General features: G+C 46.8%; 1 protein-coding gene and 2 long non-coding RNA genes across 8 annotated transcripts in view; 2 read left to right on the forward strand and 1 right to left on the reverse strand.

Moving 5' to 3' along the window:
- Positions 1 to 314: 314 nt before the first annotated feature.
- On the forward strand, positions 315 to 9,748 carry LOC113626444 (uncharacterized). Its single transcript, XR_003435154.1, has 3 exons — positions 315 to 760; positions 4,474 to 4,547; positions 8,694 to 9,748. It is a non-coding gene; the product is annotated as an uncharacterized LOC113626444 (long non-coding RNA).
- Positions 9,749 to 10,808: 1,060 nt separating this feature from the next.
- Positions 10,809 to 14,085, reverse strand: LOC113626445 (uncharacterized). The gene is made up of 3 exons (XR_003435155.1): positions 13,707 to 14,085; positions 12,400 to 13,581; positions 10,809 to 11,824 (listed from the first exon to the last, which is right to left on the reverse strand). It is a non-coding gene; the product is annotated as an uncharacterized LOC113626445 (long non-coding RNA).
- A 6-nt stretch (positions 14,086 to 14,091) lies between these two features.
- SLC24A3 (solute carrier family 24 member 3) overlaps positions 14,092 to 17,021 on the forward strand; it is a 464,741-nt gene continuing 461,811 nt past the window's right edge. For all 6 annotated transcript variants that reach the window (XR_003435148.1, XR_003435147.1, XM_027118082.1 and 3 more), the window contains exon 1: positions 14,092 to 14,970. Coding sequence is in view for 4 of the 6 variants with exons in the window: in XM_027118082.1 (XP_026973883.1) it covers positions 14,520 to 14,970 (451 nt within the window). In the remaining 2 variants the exon portion in view is untranslated. The remainder of the gene's footprint in view (positions 14,971 to 17,021) is intronic.

The raw sequence follows: 17,021 nt of genomic DNA on the forward strand, positions 1-17,021 counted from the left end.
TCTTACATGGTTTCTACTTTATACATTAGAGCGTTTTCTGTATTAATCATGATTGTTTTAACTTGGTCTGAAAATTCCAACATCTTTTGTCATACTCAGTTTGATTTTGATGTTCATTCTGTCTCTTCAAACTGCATTCTTTGTGTTTTAGTATGTCTTGTAATTTTTTCTGGATAGGCACGATATCCTGGGTAAATAGAACTGCCATAAATAGGCCTTTAGTAAAGTGGTGGTGAGGTGTAAGGGGAGGGGAAGCATTCTACAGTCCTGTGATTAGGCTTCAGTCTTTCAGTGTCCTGTGTCTCTGACCTGTGACCTTTGTAAGTGCTCCTCAGTTCCCGCCCCCCACTCTCTTAGGTGGGACAGATGGCTAGAGTGGGGTGGAGTTGGGTATTTCCTGAGTCGTCTAGGCTCTGATAAATCCCCAATAGTTGAGGCTCTGATAAAATCGTTTCTCTTGAGGACAAGCCTGATTAAGAAGAACAGAATGCTCTGTCATATTTCAAAGGGCTCCTTTTCCCCTCCCCATGCTAGAAGCATGAGGAGATTTTCATTCAGTATCACTGTGAAGATCTGGTCAAGCCCCAGGAGGTAAAAATCATGAAAGTGTAAGATCCCTCCTGTGACTACCCCACGCCCTGGACTTTTTAACTCTCAGACGTGTCCACCCTGAGCCTCCAGTAGTTCATCAATTACAGTTTGTATTTTCTACCTCGGTACTGGGTCCCTTCGAGGTTTGTGCTCAGGGATTTCTGCTCTGGTAAGTTGTGATTTTCTATATTTGCCTGTCTGTTTCTTTAATTTTGAGGCCAACAGTTTGCCCTGTGACCTCACTTCTCTTAATGGTTCTTAAAAGAGTTGTCGATTTTCCAGTTATGTTATGTTAAAAGACATAAGTCAAATTGTTAGGAAAGAGTGACGACTTCCAATCTCCTTATATGCTGAACTGAAAACTGGAAGCCCAGATCCATGTAGATTTCAGGATCAACTTGTTTTTCCTTTTTTTTAAAAATAGATTTATTTATTTATTTTCCATCTTTGTCTGTGTTAGGTCTTCGTTGCTGCACATGGGCTTTCTCTACTTGCGGCGAAAGGGGGCTACTCTTCATTGTGGTGTGCGGCCTTCTCATTGTGGTGGCTTCTCTTGTTGCGGAGCACGGGCTCTAGGCACGCGAGCTTCAGTAGTTGTGGCTCGCGGGCTCTAAAGCACAGGCTCAGTAGTTGTGGCACATGGGCTTAGTTGCTCCACGGCATGTGGGATCTTCCCAGACCAGGGATTGAACACGTGTCCCCTGCATTGGCAGGCAGATTCTTAACCTCTGCACCACCAGGGGAGTCCAGAATCAACTTGTTAATTTCTGCAAAAGGGCAGCTGAAATTTTAACAAATATGGCTTTAAATCTGTAGATCAATTTAAAGAATACTGCCATGTTAACAATACTAAGTTTTCCAATCCATGAACACAGGCTGTCTTTCCATTTCTTTAGGTCTCTTTAGTTTCTTTCAGTGATGATTTGTGGGTTTCCAAGGACTTGTTTTGCTAAATTTATTCCTAGTGTTTTATTCTTTTTGAAACTATTGTAAATGGAATTGTTTTAAAATTTTATTCTCAAATTGTTTATTATGGTGATGGAAATTCAATTGATTTCTGTATGTTGATTTTGTATCCTGCACCCTTGCTAAACTCATTCACTAGCTTTAATACTTTTTGTGCAGATTCCTGCCAATAGAGATACTTTGCCCTTTTCAATCTGGTGCCTTTTATTACTTTTTCTTGCCTGAATGCCCTGGCTAGGACCTCCAGTATCATGCTGAATAGAAGTTTTGAGGGAAGATATCCTTTTCTTTTTTCCCAGTCTTAAAGGGAAAGCTTCTGTATTTTACTATTATGATGTTTCATAGGGTTCTTCATAGATGCCCTTTGTTGTTTTGAGGAAGTTCTCTTCTATTTGTAGTCTGTTGAGTATTTTTATCATGAAGGAATGTTGGATTTTGTCAAATGGATTTTTGAATGTCAAACCAATCTTGTATTCCTGGGATAATTTACACTTGCTCGTGGTGTATAATCCACTTTGTATGTCAATAGATTCAGGTAGTTAGTATTTTGTTGAGGATTTTTTCATCTATATTCATAGATTTTTTTTTTCCCCCCCGGTGATGTCATTGTCTGGTTTTGGTATCAGAACAATACTGGCCCAGGGACTTCCCTGGTGGCGCAGTGGTTGAGAGTCCGCCTGCCGATTCAGGGGACGCGGGTTTGTGCCCCGGTCTGGGAAGCCGTGGAGCGGCTGGGCCCGTGAGCCATGCCCTCTGAGCTTGCGTGTCCGGAGCCTGTGCTCCGCAATGGGAGAGGCCACAACAGTGAGAGGCCTGCGTACCGGAAAAAAAAAAAAAAAAAAAAAAGAAAGAAAAATACTGGCCTCAGAGAATGAGTTGTAAAATTTTCCCTCCTCTTCTATTTCTGTAAGAGTTTGTAAAGCATTCATTAAAATTCTTCCTTAAACATTTGGCAAAATTCATCTGTGAAGCCATCTGGTCCTGAGCTTTTCTTTGTGAGAAGTTTCTTCATTACTAATTTTACCTCTTGTTATAGGTCTATTCAGATATTTTATTGATTCTTGAGTCAGTTTTGGTAGTTTGTGCCTTTCTAAGAATTTGTGTATTTCACATGGATTATCTGATTTCTTGGTATACAGTTGTTCACAGTATTTCCTTATGATTTGTATTTCTGTGGTGCTTGTAGCAGTATCACCTCTTTCGTTCCTTATATTAGTAATGTGAGTCCTCCCTTTTTGAGTTTTCTGGTCAGCTTAAAGGTTCATCAATTTTGTTGATCTTCTCAAAGAACTAAAAGAATCTTTTAGTTTTATTGATTTTTCTCTATTTTCATAATTTTACTTATTTCCACTCTAATCTTTATTATTTCCTTCCTTCTTCTGGCTTTGAGTTTAGTTTGCTCTTTTTGCTTTTTGTAGTTTCTTAAGGTAAGATATTAGATTATTTATCTGATTTATTTGTTTTTAAAAAATATAGGCATTTACAGCTGTAAATTTCCCTCTAAGACTGCTTTAGTCGCATCTCATAAGTTTAGGTATGCTTGTGTGTGTGTGTGTGTGTGTGTGTGTGTGTTTTCATCCGAGTGTGTTTTCTGTTTTATGCGTGCGTGTGTGATTTCTTCTTTGACCAGTTGGTTATTTAGCAGTGCCTTGTTTAATTTTCATCTAGTTGTGAATTGCCCAATTTTCCTTCTGTTATTGATTTCTAATCTCATTCTATTCTGGTTAGAGAACATACTTTTCATGATTTTAATTCTTTTAAATTTGTTTAAACTTGGTTTTTATCCTAACATATGGTCTATTCTGGAGACTGTTCGACGCATAATTGTGAAAAATATATTTCCTGCTGTTGTTGGGTGGAGTGTTCTATAGATGTCTGTTAGGTGTAGTTAGCTTATAGTGTTCACATCTTTTATTTCCTTGTTTATCTCCACTATAGTTGTTCTATCCATTATTTTTTTTTTTTTCTATCCATTATTGAAAGTGGGCTACACAAGTCTTCTACTATTATTTTTGATTTGTCTACTTCTCTCTTCTCTTATGCCATATTTTGCTTCATGTATTTTGGGTACTGCTGTTAAGTGCTTATACATTTACAATCATTATATCTTCTTGAAGGATTGACACTTTTTATTATTATAATATGTCCTTTGTCTCTAGTAATAATTGTTTTGCCTTAAAGTCTATTTTATTTGATATTAATACAGCCACCGAGCTCTCTTTTTCTTACTTTTGCATGGTAATCTTTTTCCCACCCTTTCAGTCTCAGCCTGTTTGTGCCTCTGAATCTAAGGTGTGTCCCTTATAGAGAACATATAATTGAAGGATACTTTTTATTTCATCCATTCTGCCCATCTCTGCCTTTGAACTGTAGAGTTTAATCTATTTCCATTTAATGTAATTAGGTAGGATTTATATCTGTCATTTTGCAATTTTTTCTCCCATTTTTCTATTTTTTATACTTTTTGTTTTCTATATGTCTGATGTTTTTGTTTCTCTATATTTTCATTATTGGAGTATTTTGTGTTAAATAGATATTTTCTAGGGTTTCATTTTCTTGTCATTTATTCTACTTTTAGAAAAAGTTATTTTCTCAGTGATTGTTTTGGGGACTATAATTAACATCTTAACAATATCTCAGATTCATACCACCTTAAATTCAGTTGTATATAAAAATTTTGCTCTTATATAACTCCATTCCTTCCCCCAGTGCTGTTATTACATCTTTATACATTGTGTTACCTTCAGCACAGATAGCTATAGCTTTATACAGCTGTCTCTTAAAACATTTAGTATAAAAAGGTTACAAACATACATTTATAGTGTCTTATATATATATACCTATGTAGTTATCTTTATCATGCTTGTTATTTTTTCACATGAATTTGAGTTACTCTCATGTGTCCTTTTATTTTAGCCTAAAGGAATCCCGTCAGTATTTCCTGTAGAGCAAGTCTGCTAATGAAGAGTTTCCTGTTTTGTAAAAATCTGGTAATGCCTTAATTTCTTCTTTATATTTGAAGGATAGTTTTGCTGGTTATAGAATTCTTGGTGGACAATGCTTTTCTTTTAGCACTTTGAGTTTGTCATCCCACTGCCTGCTGACTTCCATGATTTATGATGAGAAATCAGTTGTTAATCTTATTGAGCTGCCCTTGCATGTAATGAGTCACTGCTCTCTTACTGCTTTCAGTATCCTCTTTGTCTTTCAACACTAGGAAGTTTACAGCTCTGACTTATCCTTCTCCTCCTACTTGCTCAGAGCCTCAAGTCAGCCAGAAGTGAGAACTCAGGGCCTTCTTGGGTCATTCCACAGCATGGGTACAGCCCTGGGCATGCACACTGTCCTACACATGTGTGTGGCTTTCCATAGTCCCAGGAATACTGGAAGTTTTCAAAGCCCTCTATGAACATCTCATTCTGTATTTTTTGTTTCTAAGCTTTTGGTTAACCTAATGTTTGTCCCTTCTGTTAGTCACTGCCATAGGCAGCTATGATGTTAAACAATTGTCACTGATTGTTTTCAACAAATTTCCACAGGTAGGAAGCTGTTTGTCTTCAATGAACTCTAAGTCAGGTCAAATAAAGAGAGGTCTTCTCTGAACCACCAGGCATGTCCAGTAATGACAACTGCCCCTTCCACTGGCTGCTAGGCTGCTTGTTCTCACTGTGACTGTGGGCTATTTGTTTTAAGGCTACAGTGGAGCTGAGACATGGGGGTGGGAACAGGGCAAGTTAAAATGCTACGAAACTTGCTCTTCTTATTTAGCTTCAGTCATTTTTTCTTGACTAAATGCCCCTCCCCCAAGATTGCTGGTTAATTTTCAGAGTCCTGAAAAAGTTGATTTTAATTATTTTCCCAGTGTTGGCATTACTGTTATGGAGGGAAAGATTTTTGGACATATTCCCTTTACAATTCTTCTGCTCATGGAACTTTAAAGAGCCAGTGAAACACTGCCCAGGTGAGATTTTGCAGCACAGTAGAACAGCTCAGTAATCGTATTACATGTGATGATTACTATAATGAGGAACTCACAAAGATCAAAAGCCTTTATGCTGTGACCACCATGGGAGAGGTTAGCAGTTCCTCCTACCAGAAAGTTGAATTTCCTGTTAACTGTATACCACTATGAGTGATGATATAATAGCTCTCTATCTTAGAGAGAAGAAACTGAAATTTTTATGATTAAGGAAAAAGGCTCCTGGGGGTTTTGACATTCTCCTAATCCTACATATCATTGGAAAACCCAGAAATATCTCCTGGTTCCTTTCAGCCCTGTTTCTAGCAAAATATTCACTCATAGTTTTGGAACCAGAGATTGTTGCTTAGGAAGGAATAAGCATGATTGACATGTGGAGCAAGGAGCCCTTGTTGTAACTTCAGTGCCTCTGAGGTTTCTCTTAAATACAAAGAGAGAAGAATGCATGCTTTAAGAACAAAACCAAACACCTTTGAAGCATGAGGTTTTCAAATTGGTCACCAATAGTATAATACCCAGTAAGTCTGACCAAAGACTTCTCCAGGAAAACTATTTCAAGTGATCAAAGAAAAAAAGGTGTCTATCAAAAGAATTTGTTAATACTAAACAAAAAAACGGATGACTTAAAAATAAAAAATGCCATCTATTTCATTGTAAATAATTACCTCAGCTTCACTTACACACTTTACTAACACTAGGTTTGGGATCATGTAGGCAGTTAGTTATTAGATTTTCCCACTCTGAACAGCATTCTTGTCCTTTAAAGGCACAATTCTAAGCCTTATAATCCTTGATTCCTTAACTGGTAGATTCATATCTATGGAGAGGTTGTGAAATCTTAGCTAGGAGATCTTGAAGGTGAGTGTTGCACTTGCAGCTCCCTGGGATTCCAAGATAGGATAGAACTACAACATGTAGAGGGGCCCTTTTGTTTTTCTGTCCCTGCCCCTCATTTATTTGAACATAGCTCCCCTCCCTTCTCAAATTCCCAGCCTGCTCATGCACACTTAAGTCTCCTCCAGTATTTACTAAATACCTCAGGGAAATGGTAAGTAACTTTTTATAAAATGGTTGAATACCACAATAATCATTGATAGGGACAAGATCCACCAATGGATGCTAAAATTAATGGGTGAAGTTTTGAGGAGAAACAAGTTCACATAGTTTCAAAGTCTTACCTCCCTTGATATAATGCACTGAGAATTCACCATCATTTCATTGCCAAAGATGTCTGACCTCATGCAAATCACGAGAAGACATTAGACAAACCTAAATTGGGAAACAGTCTACAAAATAAACCATCAGTACTCTTCAAAAGTGTCAAGATCATGAAAGATAAGGAAAAACTGAAGAACTGTCAGATTGGAGGAGACTAAGGAGAAAAAAAAATAACTGAGTGGAATTTGGGAGACTGGATAATTCTATCTGGAACAGAAAAAGGATATTAGAAGAAAGAGTAGATAACATTTGAATAAGGTCTGTATTTTAGTTAGTAGTGTTATACCTGTGTTAATTTTATAGATTTTATTATTGTACTATAGATACCCCATGTAATAACCTTAGGGGAAGTTCAGAGGGGTCTACAAGAACACCGTACTATTTTTGCAACTTTCTGTAAGTTTAAAATTTGTTCAAAATAAAAAGTTAGAAAAAACATTGCACACAATTTTTAGCATGTCAAAGGACTATTTTTTCCATTCCTTTGATCATTTTTTGTCATTCTACTCAAAAACTTGATATTTTTGGATATAATATTCTAATGAGAATATAACTAATGCAGACGATGGGTGGAAACATTTTGAAAGAAACTAAAAAGTATTATACCAACGTAAGGTTGTATTCTCAAATTCTTATGCTGCTTTTTCAGTTTAATTTACACCCTGTTTTGTGTTTAAAATGCATTGTACACTGGTGGTGTTGTGAACTCACATAGTTTACGACAGGCATGGGATTTAACTTAGAAATTCTTCTTTGGAATACTTTCCAGATTGGAGGGACTCGCTATTCACAGCTGAACGTTTAATGGTGTAGCTGGAATTTTTATTCCTTAGGGACTTCAGAATCTATTGCTTGTAGACTAATTTAAATGCTCAAACATTAGGAATTTGGTTTTGTTGGTTTTGTATAGTTAAGAAGTGTTTAAAAGCAAATGAGACACGGAAAGTTGAACAAAATAAAATGGTACATGCCATCTTGAGAGTTATAATTTGTAGTTAGCCATAACTAGGGGAAGTTATGAAGTCCCAGTCATCTCATCTAAGAGGAAGTACCAACCGAGTCCATGCTTCTCCATCTTAACGTGTACAGAAATCTTCCGTGGATTTTGTTAAAATGCAGATTCTGACGCAGCAGGCGCCCAGTGGGCTCCGGGATTCTGAATTTCCAACCAGTTCCCAGGAGATGATCCTGCCACGGACGACATTGTGAGTGGCAAGAACCTAAATGGCTGGAAAGGACACGCTATGTATGAGTCCTGTCTACTGCAGGTGTACATTTTCAAAGTGGATTTAGTTTTAAACAAGTGAAACGTTTAAGTACCTTCAGGCAGTGCAAGCGATAGCAAAATTTTGAGGAACTCTCTCCAATGAAACAAAGTCTGGAGGAAGGGAGTGCTGCGTGTGACGCCCCAGTCACCCCAATGTCAGGCGTTGCCTGAGCAGAAACTCGGAGGGAAAGAGACTGGATTCAGTCTGAGATGAAGCTGAACCAGTCCACGCCCTACCCGTAGGGTGGAAGCAAACACATCCCCAGGAGCATGTCTACCACCGCCACCAGGGGGCGCGCCGCCACAGCTTTTCCAAGCCGGCGGTGTGGACCGTTAACCTCACCTTGGGCGGCGCGGGGACGAACCAAGATAAGGAAACGGATACAGCACCTTACGGTGGTGGTGGGACCATCCCACTGTCTCAGAACCTGACTCCGGGTTTCTCCGGTGACAGGGACTTGGTGATGGGTAATGTGTGAACAACTCTTAGGATGTTACACTGGCGTTTGAGCTGGGCATGAATTGAATCCAATTCCAATCTGCGGTTAGATTCCAGGTGTAAGGGAGGCGGGGTTTGCGGTGGGGACCCTCACGCGGATAACACAGGGCTGTTAAAATGAAAAGAGCGACTGACTTCGGCATCTTTTTCTTTTGAACGTTGTGTGTCTTCAGAAGGCCTCCTGGCTGCAAACATCCTGCCGAGGAAGGGCTGCCATCATCTTTCTAGTTCTCATCGAGGGAAGAAACGGCCTGCACATAGATCTGTGGACCAATTCGATGCACAAGTCCGGCTTCCTGAAAAGGCCGACCCCCCCCAGGGTGGGCTGCTCTCCTCGGCCATCTTCCGGCCCCTCAGAAACCAGCAGGGGCGTAGGGCAGCCAGAGAAGCGCTGAGAGCATGGCTCACGCAGGCAGGCGGGGCCAGTATCAGACTGTGTCAGTTCCCTTAATTTAAGTCAACTTGTCTTAACTACTTACACATGAACAGATTCTTTTAATTGTTCCTTAGTTTTTAAATTAGAAAAATAGGACCTGCTGATGCCAGAAAAATAATTCTAAAAATAAAAAACAGTATAAAAGTGAAAGTCCCTCCTCATTCACTAACCTCCACCCCAAATCCTGAAAGCCCACCTCCAGAAGTAACCATTGCTGCAGACGTACACTCAAGTGATTTTGCTGAACTTGGCAAAAATGACATCATACGATTCATAAAGCAGCTTGCTTTTGCCACGTAAGATGCATATTGTAGTCTATCAGGATGAGTTTTGAAACTTAAAAATGATCAAACGTTTTACAGATCTGTCTTTTTGATTGAAAACAGGATTCCTAAGCCTAATGTTTATATGTTAACAAAAATATGCCCCCAGGGTGCTTCTTAGCTCCCCCTGCCACACTCAGCATCCTGTCTGCCCTAGTTTACAGGGACAAAATAAAATGAGTGGGGTTTACATACATGTTTTCTTTCCGAATTTCTGATAGAATGAGCAAATTGCTCAAATTGTGAATGCTTAATTTTTGTCCTCTGAGGATTTAAAATTTTAATCTCTTTACTATTTTCCCTGGCTTTGGATTTTTTTTTAAATAGGACTTTTTTTTTAATAGCACTTGTGTGAAACAGGAGACAGATGTAGCCATAGCTATAGGATATGCTTGTTTACTCTCTGTTTCTTCCAAATAACCAAAATAAGTCAATTAAAAATATTGACAAAAAGGGGGAAGGTAATATATTTTTCCTTTTTAGATTTTCTCTCCAGGATCCACCAAAAAAACATGCCAAGCTGTCCCTTTCTTTTGAACAACAGAGCTCAAACTTGAACACAGAAGAATCCCTGGAAGCTTCTGAATGATGGAGGTTTCCAGGCCTCCTGCATCCCATTTCCTCAGGATGGGCTGGGAATGGATGTTATTAACAAGATCCCTTGTACTTTTTATGTCTACCAACATTGGATTGAAAGGATCCTCCATGGCTCTGCCCCAGCGGGGGGCGGGGGGGGGGCGGGGGGGCAGTGGAGGGAATCTTTCCTGACGGTACCTTAACTCTACTTTCCTCCCATTTAGAAGAAACAGGGGATGGAAAGAATGTACATGAACTGGGTTGTGCTTTTTCCATTAAAAGCTGCCTCCAAATTTTATGCTCACCTTAGGAATTCTTCTAGGCTTGTCTTGAAAAGCCTAACCCCCTAAGTTTGCCAGGTGACCGGCTGTCCTGCAGTTACCCCTGGGTGGTGTAACCGGTTTGAGAAGCAGCCCATGACTGTTTCAGTTTCAGCTGAAGTTCCTTCTAAAACGAGCCAATCTGGGAGGTCACTTGTCTCTGATCCAGAGGCAATGGTTTGGTTATTCTTGGCTTACGCTAAACTTGGAAAGGAGCTGAAGCATCAGGTAAAAAACAACCTCCACCTACGCAGCACGAGAAAGAAACGATCACAGCTCTACACACCGTGTGGAAAGATCCCACAGAAACAAGGTTGAGCAAAAGCTGCCTCCGTTCACCTGAAGTTCAAGGACAGGTACCCATGACCCAGGGTGAGAGAGAGGCGGGAAGAGGGGTTACCTTCAGAGGGTTATCGCCTGGTGGGGGGTTGGCACGAGGGGGACTTCAGGGGGGCAGAGAACGTCCTAAGTCATGATCTGGAACCTAAGTACATTGTCCATGCATAGATAAAGTCATTGAGCTAAATGTTAAAGCTGTGCGCAGGTTATTATACACAAATATACTTCAGTAAATTAAAAAAAAGATGATGGGCAGCTCTGACTATGACAGTGGTCCACTAGGAAAAAAATATCTACAGTCACATCCATGTAGTGAGTCAAAATCACTCAACAAATGCCAATCATTGGGGAAAAAAATAAAAATTGGAAACAGTTATAAAGTAACTGATTCACTTTACACGTGAAACTAACACAACATTGTAAATCAACTATACTCCAATAAAAATTAAAAAAAATAAAACAAGTAGTTTCTTTTAAGTCCGTGTGTCCGTGTCTAACTGAACTATTAAAAATCCCGTGAGCCCCACCTTGCTGAGAGGGTGCTCTCACACACCTCCTGACCTGGAGTGTGGACACATGCACCCACAACTAGGAGTGAACGTTTTGTGCTCTTTGAAATGCCGACAGCTCAGGAAGCGGCTGAAGGAGCAGTTTTACCAGCTTTTTGATGAGGGCATCAAACAAGGATGGGGAAGGGATAAGTGGTCAGGCGTCCCTTGGTGAAGCTGGGGTTTTGTTGGCATCTGAGTGACTGATGTTGACCAGACCAGGCCTGGGATGGGAGGCCTGGGAGTTTGTGTCTAGGCAGACATGAAGGGGGTGCCACACCCACGGGCTGTCCCAGGGTCACCCAGGCAAGAGTCTCTCCCTGTTCTCCCATCCACCGACAGTCGGCCTTATTGTGTTTGGAGGTGTTCTATGAACACTTAGCGTCTGTCCTCTTTGCTCAGGTTTTGTCTCCCTGTGTGAGAGGCGGCCACAGCCAGGAGGCTGACTTGTTGCCTCACCAAGCAAGTGGCTCCCCTGATTTTCTCCTCTCCTCCCTCTCCATTGGTGGCTTTGTCTGGTGTTATAGAGGCACAACCCTGCCTTGTTGTGGGAACTGCTCTGTCAGGTCTGGGCGCTCTTGGCAGGGGAGGCTGGAGCCTGGGAAGGAGGCCGGAGGGCACAGAAGACCCTGGTGGTCTGGGCCTCACTCACTGGGCTGACATCAGCATGTGCATGTGGTCCTTGGTGACGGAGGCAGAGCGATGAGAAAGACACAAACCACTTCTGTGCCCTCATAACCGGTCCAAAGTCTCTGCATGGAACTAAAATTGGAATGATTTTAGGAGGTAACAACCGGGGGCATGGACGGTGACCCCAGCATCCAGCCCAGGGTGCCAGGCCGAGGAGGTGCCGTGCATGGCTCTTGGAAGGGTGCAGGCCCTGGCACATCTTGGGGTGTTGCTTCTCTTTCCAAGCAAGCGAATTCTCAGACTAATGTATCAGGGCCTGGAATTTTCTCCCTGAGGCTCTTTGCACAAAATGTGAGATCAAATGCAAACAGATTAAGAAATAAAAGGCAAAAGCTGCCTCGGGATTGATGAGGCTCCTGATGGTGAAAGATAAATAGCACATGAGTTATTTCAGCTCCCGTTCCTTCCAAAATTCCGTTTCCTGGGGGAGCTTCCAGAGACTGGGAGAGGGCAGGGAGGACAAAAATAACTGTTTTCCTGGGACGAGGAGCCCACGGGGGGTTCTGTCTCCCTCCTCCAGTGCTGCCAGAGGACTTGACAGCCTGCTGCCCCCAACCCTACCCCCGCCCCCCAAGCATGCCTGCTGGAGGGAGGGGGTGCTTCCCTCCTGCGTGGGGAGCCATCCCTGTGCCGGGTGAGGGACCCACCGGCCGAAGGTGCTGTCAGGCTGGGGACCGGAAGTGCCTATTTTTCTTCTCTGGGTGGTTGGCTTCTCAGGGGTCTTTGTCTCTGCTACACCCCACTTTGCTCTGAAACCTGTCAAAATGAATATGAACTAAAAATCATTACTAGGCACCCCGGGAGTGATCTCTCATCTCTCTGTCTCCCTCCCCTCCCCCAACCTTCCTCCCTTTCTTCCCATCAGTGCAGGTGCGGAGAGCATTTCCAGGGAATTGCCAACTCCTGGTTTCTCCCCTCCTCCCTCCTGCTCCCTCCCCCGACACCTCTCCCACCCCCAGATTACACAATTCCTTGTGCCTGTGGCTCATTCCCTAACCCAATTAGTTCCAGATTCCCTCTCTCACTTTTAGTTTTCCTATTTACACGAGAAAAAGCGATTTGAGTGTCTTTCCCGGTTAGTTGAATAAAGGATAGTATTCCAAGCTCCTAAACTTTCCTGTCTATGTCTCTGAATGTTGACGGAGAACCACCCTCCCCCGCCTTCAGCCTGGGCAAACTTCCACGGTTTAAATCCTCCTCGGTACCTGGTAACCAACCAGAGTGGGAGTGAAGGGTCAACCACAAGGGGGTCGTAGGAGAGGTGCATCCCGGAAGACACCAGGCCGAGAAAGGAGTAAAGGAATGATACGCCCAGGAAGCGAGATCTTCCAGGCTTGTTGGGTGAAATGACCCCTCTGTGGTAAGGAAGCCACCCAGGAAGGACTGCTTTGTGCTTTGCCATCACCTGCTGTCCCCAGATGCTGTTGGGTGTCATCTGGGAGGCATGAGCCAGGAGGTCACCCACAGGTGGGAACACACTTGGACTCTGTGGGTCCTCCCAAGACCTAGGAGTGGAGAACCCTGTACAGAGCTTCCCTCCTTCCTCCTCACCTCCCGGACCATCTGCATGCAGCTAGATTTCCTGATATGACCGGACTCCACGGAGAAAGTCACCTGGATTTCAGTGATCCTCTTTTGAACAAGCCCTTCTGTTTTCAGCCCTACCTCCTCCTTGGGGCTAGATCCACCATCCCAACCAGCAGCCCAAGCCAGGTACCAGGGAGGAAGCCGGAAACCCCAGGAAGGAGGGTGGGTGTGCCTGAGACCACTAGATGTCCTCTCTGCACGGGGCACCTTCTGCAGGGCTGCAGGTGACGGCTGGAGCAGAACTGGGGGCAGAGGAGTGGGGGGATTAGGGCTCTGACCTCAGGGGTGGGGGCAGGCAGGGGCCTCCTCCCGAGGTTGGCTGGGGACCCTAGGGCCGCCTTGACCCAGGACAGGGCCAGCTGCCCACCTTCCCTCAGCCACAGCCCTGGGCTTGGTCCAGGACGATCGCGAGTGAAGTGTGAGCCCGGGCCAGAGGGGGGAGCCAGGACATCCTCAGTGAGCCAAGAGCCTCCGGGGAGTCCTGTTCCAGATCCCGAGCCGGGCGCGCAGGGGGATCCCCGCAAGGGGGCGGAGGGAAATCCAGGAGGCCCGCGGGAGGAAGCGAGCCCGGCGGCCGGGCGCGCGCACCCAAGCGCACTCGCGGCGCCCCTCTCCGGGCACAGGGTGGGGAGGGGGCCGGAGAGACCCTCGGCTCCTCTGAAAGTTTCGGGCGAACCCTTTTTCCCAGAGAGCTGCCTCTCGGCTGCGCGTGTGTCCCGAGAGGGGGCCTCCCGCGCCGGCACGAGCGCAGGACCGCGCGCGGGGCTCCCTCCCCGGCTCAGTCTCCTCCCCACGCGCCCCCTCTCCGCCGGGCTGGCCAGCGCCGCCGCGTCCCCGCCGCTGCCCCCCGCCCGCGCCCGCGCCCGCGCCCGAGCCGCCGCGTCGCCGCAGGCTGCCGCCTTGCCCCGAGCTCCCGGCGCGCTCGGCCCCGCTCGGCCCCGGCCCCGCGCGCGGACCATGGAGTAGGTGGACGGCCCCGCGACGCGCTCCCGCAGCCCGCGAGGCCGGAGCAGCCCCGGTGGCCTCGCCCGCCGGCCGCGTTGGCCCGCGGCGGGTCCTCCTCCCGCCGGTCCTCCCCGCTCCTCCTCCTCGGCTGCCGCCGCCCCCGCCTCCCGGCCGCCCCCGCCGCCCCCGCCGCGCCGCCGCCCGAGGCCGAGCGCGGACGCCGAGCGTGGGAGCCATGGAGCGCGAGGAGGACGGGGACCCCGAGCGCCGGGAGGCTGCGGCGCGGGCCGGCGGCGACAAGGAGGAGGAGGAGGAAGAGGAGGGACTGAGCGACAGCGACGACGAGGACGAAGACCGGGAGACCCGCGGCGGCCGCCAGGAGGAAGAAGAGGAGGCGGCGGCCGCCGGGCGGGAGCGCAGCGAGGACGCGCCGCCGCCGCCGCCGAGCGCGGAGCTGCCTCCAGCCGCCGTGCCCGCCGCGGCCGCCCGCGACCGGAGCGGCCGCCGCCCGCCGGGGCCCCAGCCGGGGCCGCTGCCCTGCCGCCCGAAGAGGATGCCGTCGCCCGACGAGGAGGAGCGCGAGCGTCGCCGGAGCCGCCGGAGGGACCTTCTGCTGAGCCAGATAGGCTTCCTGGCCCTGGTGGCGCTGCTGCTCTGGTCGCTGTCGAGCATGCAGGACCACGACGGTGAGTGCTCGCCGCCCGCCCCGAGTGGGCGCTGCGGCTCCGGCGGTGCCGGGCTCCCCGGCCGGGCCGGCGGGCGGGGGTGCCGGGCCGAGGACGCCCCCTGCCCCTCGGAGGGGCCCCGGAGGCGAGGACCACGCGGTGGGGCCGCGGCAGGCACGCTGGGCGCCTAGCTGCCCTGGGAACCCTCACCTGTGCCTCCCGGCTCTGCCCTTCCTGCCACGAGCGGGAGGGACTGGGGGCGGCGGCGGCGGCGGCGGGGACGGTTCCCCTAAACGAGTGCCCCGTGGCCAGTAATAAAGTTGTCCTGGTGAGCTTTGGGCCCCTGTGCGCCGTGACCACCTGTGTGTACTCCTTGGCTTGTGGAGGGAGGGCTGGTTGACTGGTGAGCATACAGTTCTCGAAACCTCTCAGGCGGGATGGACCGGGTAGGAAGCTCCATCCCTGCCTTTCCAGAACAGGTGCGGGGAACTCCTGATAGGAACAAAGTGCTGGCCCCCGGCTAGGGTTTGGGACTGGTTCTCTTCCATTGACCACTCGCTGGCAAGACGGATCCCTTTTGTGGACTTGCAGCCGGGGAAGAAGCCATTAGGCTGGACTGTCCCTCATTCTGTTCACTGCTCTCAGGGTGCCCTGCGGTGGGAGCCCCCTTTACCCACAACTTTTGTCTTATTTTTGTCCTTGGCTTTTCTTGAGCTGAAATAGACCTGGTGGAGGAATGTGCTCACAACAGTTGTCCACGGTAAAGAGTTTGGACCCTGGGTGTGCAGCTGTCAAAGAAACGGAGGAAAGTCTTGGAAGAATAACTGTTGTAAAACGGTTTTATGTCCCGGCCATTCAAGTGGCACGGTTCCTGGGAAAACAGCCATGGAAATGGTCGTGAGGAAAAGCAGTCCCAGATACAGGCTTTGGTGTTAAGATAGACGGAGCTCCAATACAAGGTGTTATGAAGTGCAGAATGAAGGCATTTTGATAGTGATGGTCAAATATTTTTAAGGGTGCTATCAATTAAAATAGGGACCTCCCCCAGTTGAGTGTCTCGTGCCTGGTGGGGAAAGCAGATGGTCGGTCTTGGTCCAGGTCTTAGCCGACTTCAGCATATATGGTAAAAGGAGAGAGCCTGTCCTGGTCTTCAGTGGAGCCCTTGAGACTCCCGGGTTCTCTCCACTTCTCCTGGATCCCAGACTCTCTGGCCATGAGGACTGCCCTCAGGAAGGTGACCGTGCCGGGTGAGGGAGGCTCGACCTCTCCAAGGGCAGAGTCTGACCTGTCAAAAGCAGTTCCTGGCCGATTCTCGGAAAGAGGCTTTTCATTAAGCCCCTTTTCATCTTCTCAGTTTTGATGAGTGCAAAGCCAGTCCGTACTTCATGCCACCTTTGGAAAGGGGAGTTCCAAGTCACTTACATGCCGGCCATTTTCCTGCAGGTTGGGGTTCTCTGAGCCATCGAATTCCACCACTTTCAAGGCTACAAAAGACATTTTTCTGGATAGAGGATGTGACCCAGGTGGTTAAGTCCGTCAGTGGCAGGGGGCTGCCTGGGCCCTGGGAAAGCTGGGATGTTCGGAGGGAGGGGGTGTCAGACACTCAGCAAGCTTGAAACTTGGTGACTAGATGTCATTTGGAGATGGACAGAAATGGTCCTGTTAGGGACTCATGCACAGCCCTTTCCTCCATACCTTCCCTTGATCTGTCTTCTCCTTCCTTCCATCCACATTCTTTTTCTTTAAATTTTATTTTATTTTTCTTGGCCGCACCATGTGCTGCTCAGCATGCGGGATCTTAGTTCCCTGACCAGGGATCGAACCCGTGCCCCCTGCAGTGGAAGCACAGAGTTCTAACCACTGAACCGCCAGGGAGTCCCCATCCACATTCTCCTTCTGCCTCTCCACCCGCTCCCATAAATGTGGCACGTGAGAAGACCCCCAGCCCAGTAACTGAAGATAACAGTGAACGTCAGTGGGGGGAGTGTGTACCATCGGGCCGGCGGATGGCATACTAGTTGTAATTCTGTCTCAGATCACCTTTTCTTCCACTAGATATTGATAATTTCATT

This window comes from Aethalodelphis obliquidens, unplaced genomic scaffold, assembly GCF_003676395.1.
Source record: "Aethalodelphis obliquidens isolate GAN/ISIS:26980383/991018 unplaced genomic scaffold, ASM367639v1 scaffold18, whole genome shotgun sequence".
NCBI lineage: Eukaryota > Metazoa > Chordata > Mammalia > Artiodactyla > Delphinidae > Aethalodelphis > Aethalodelphis obliquidens.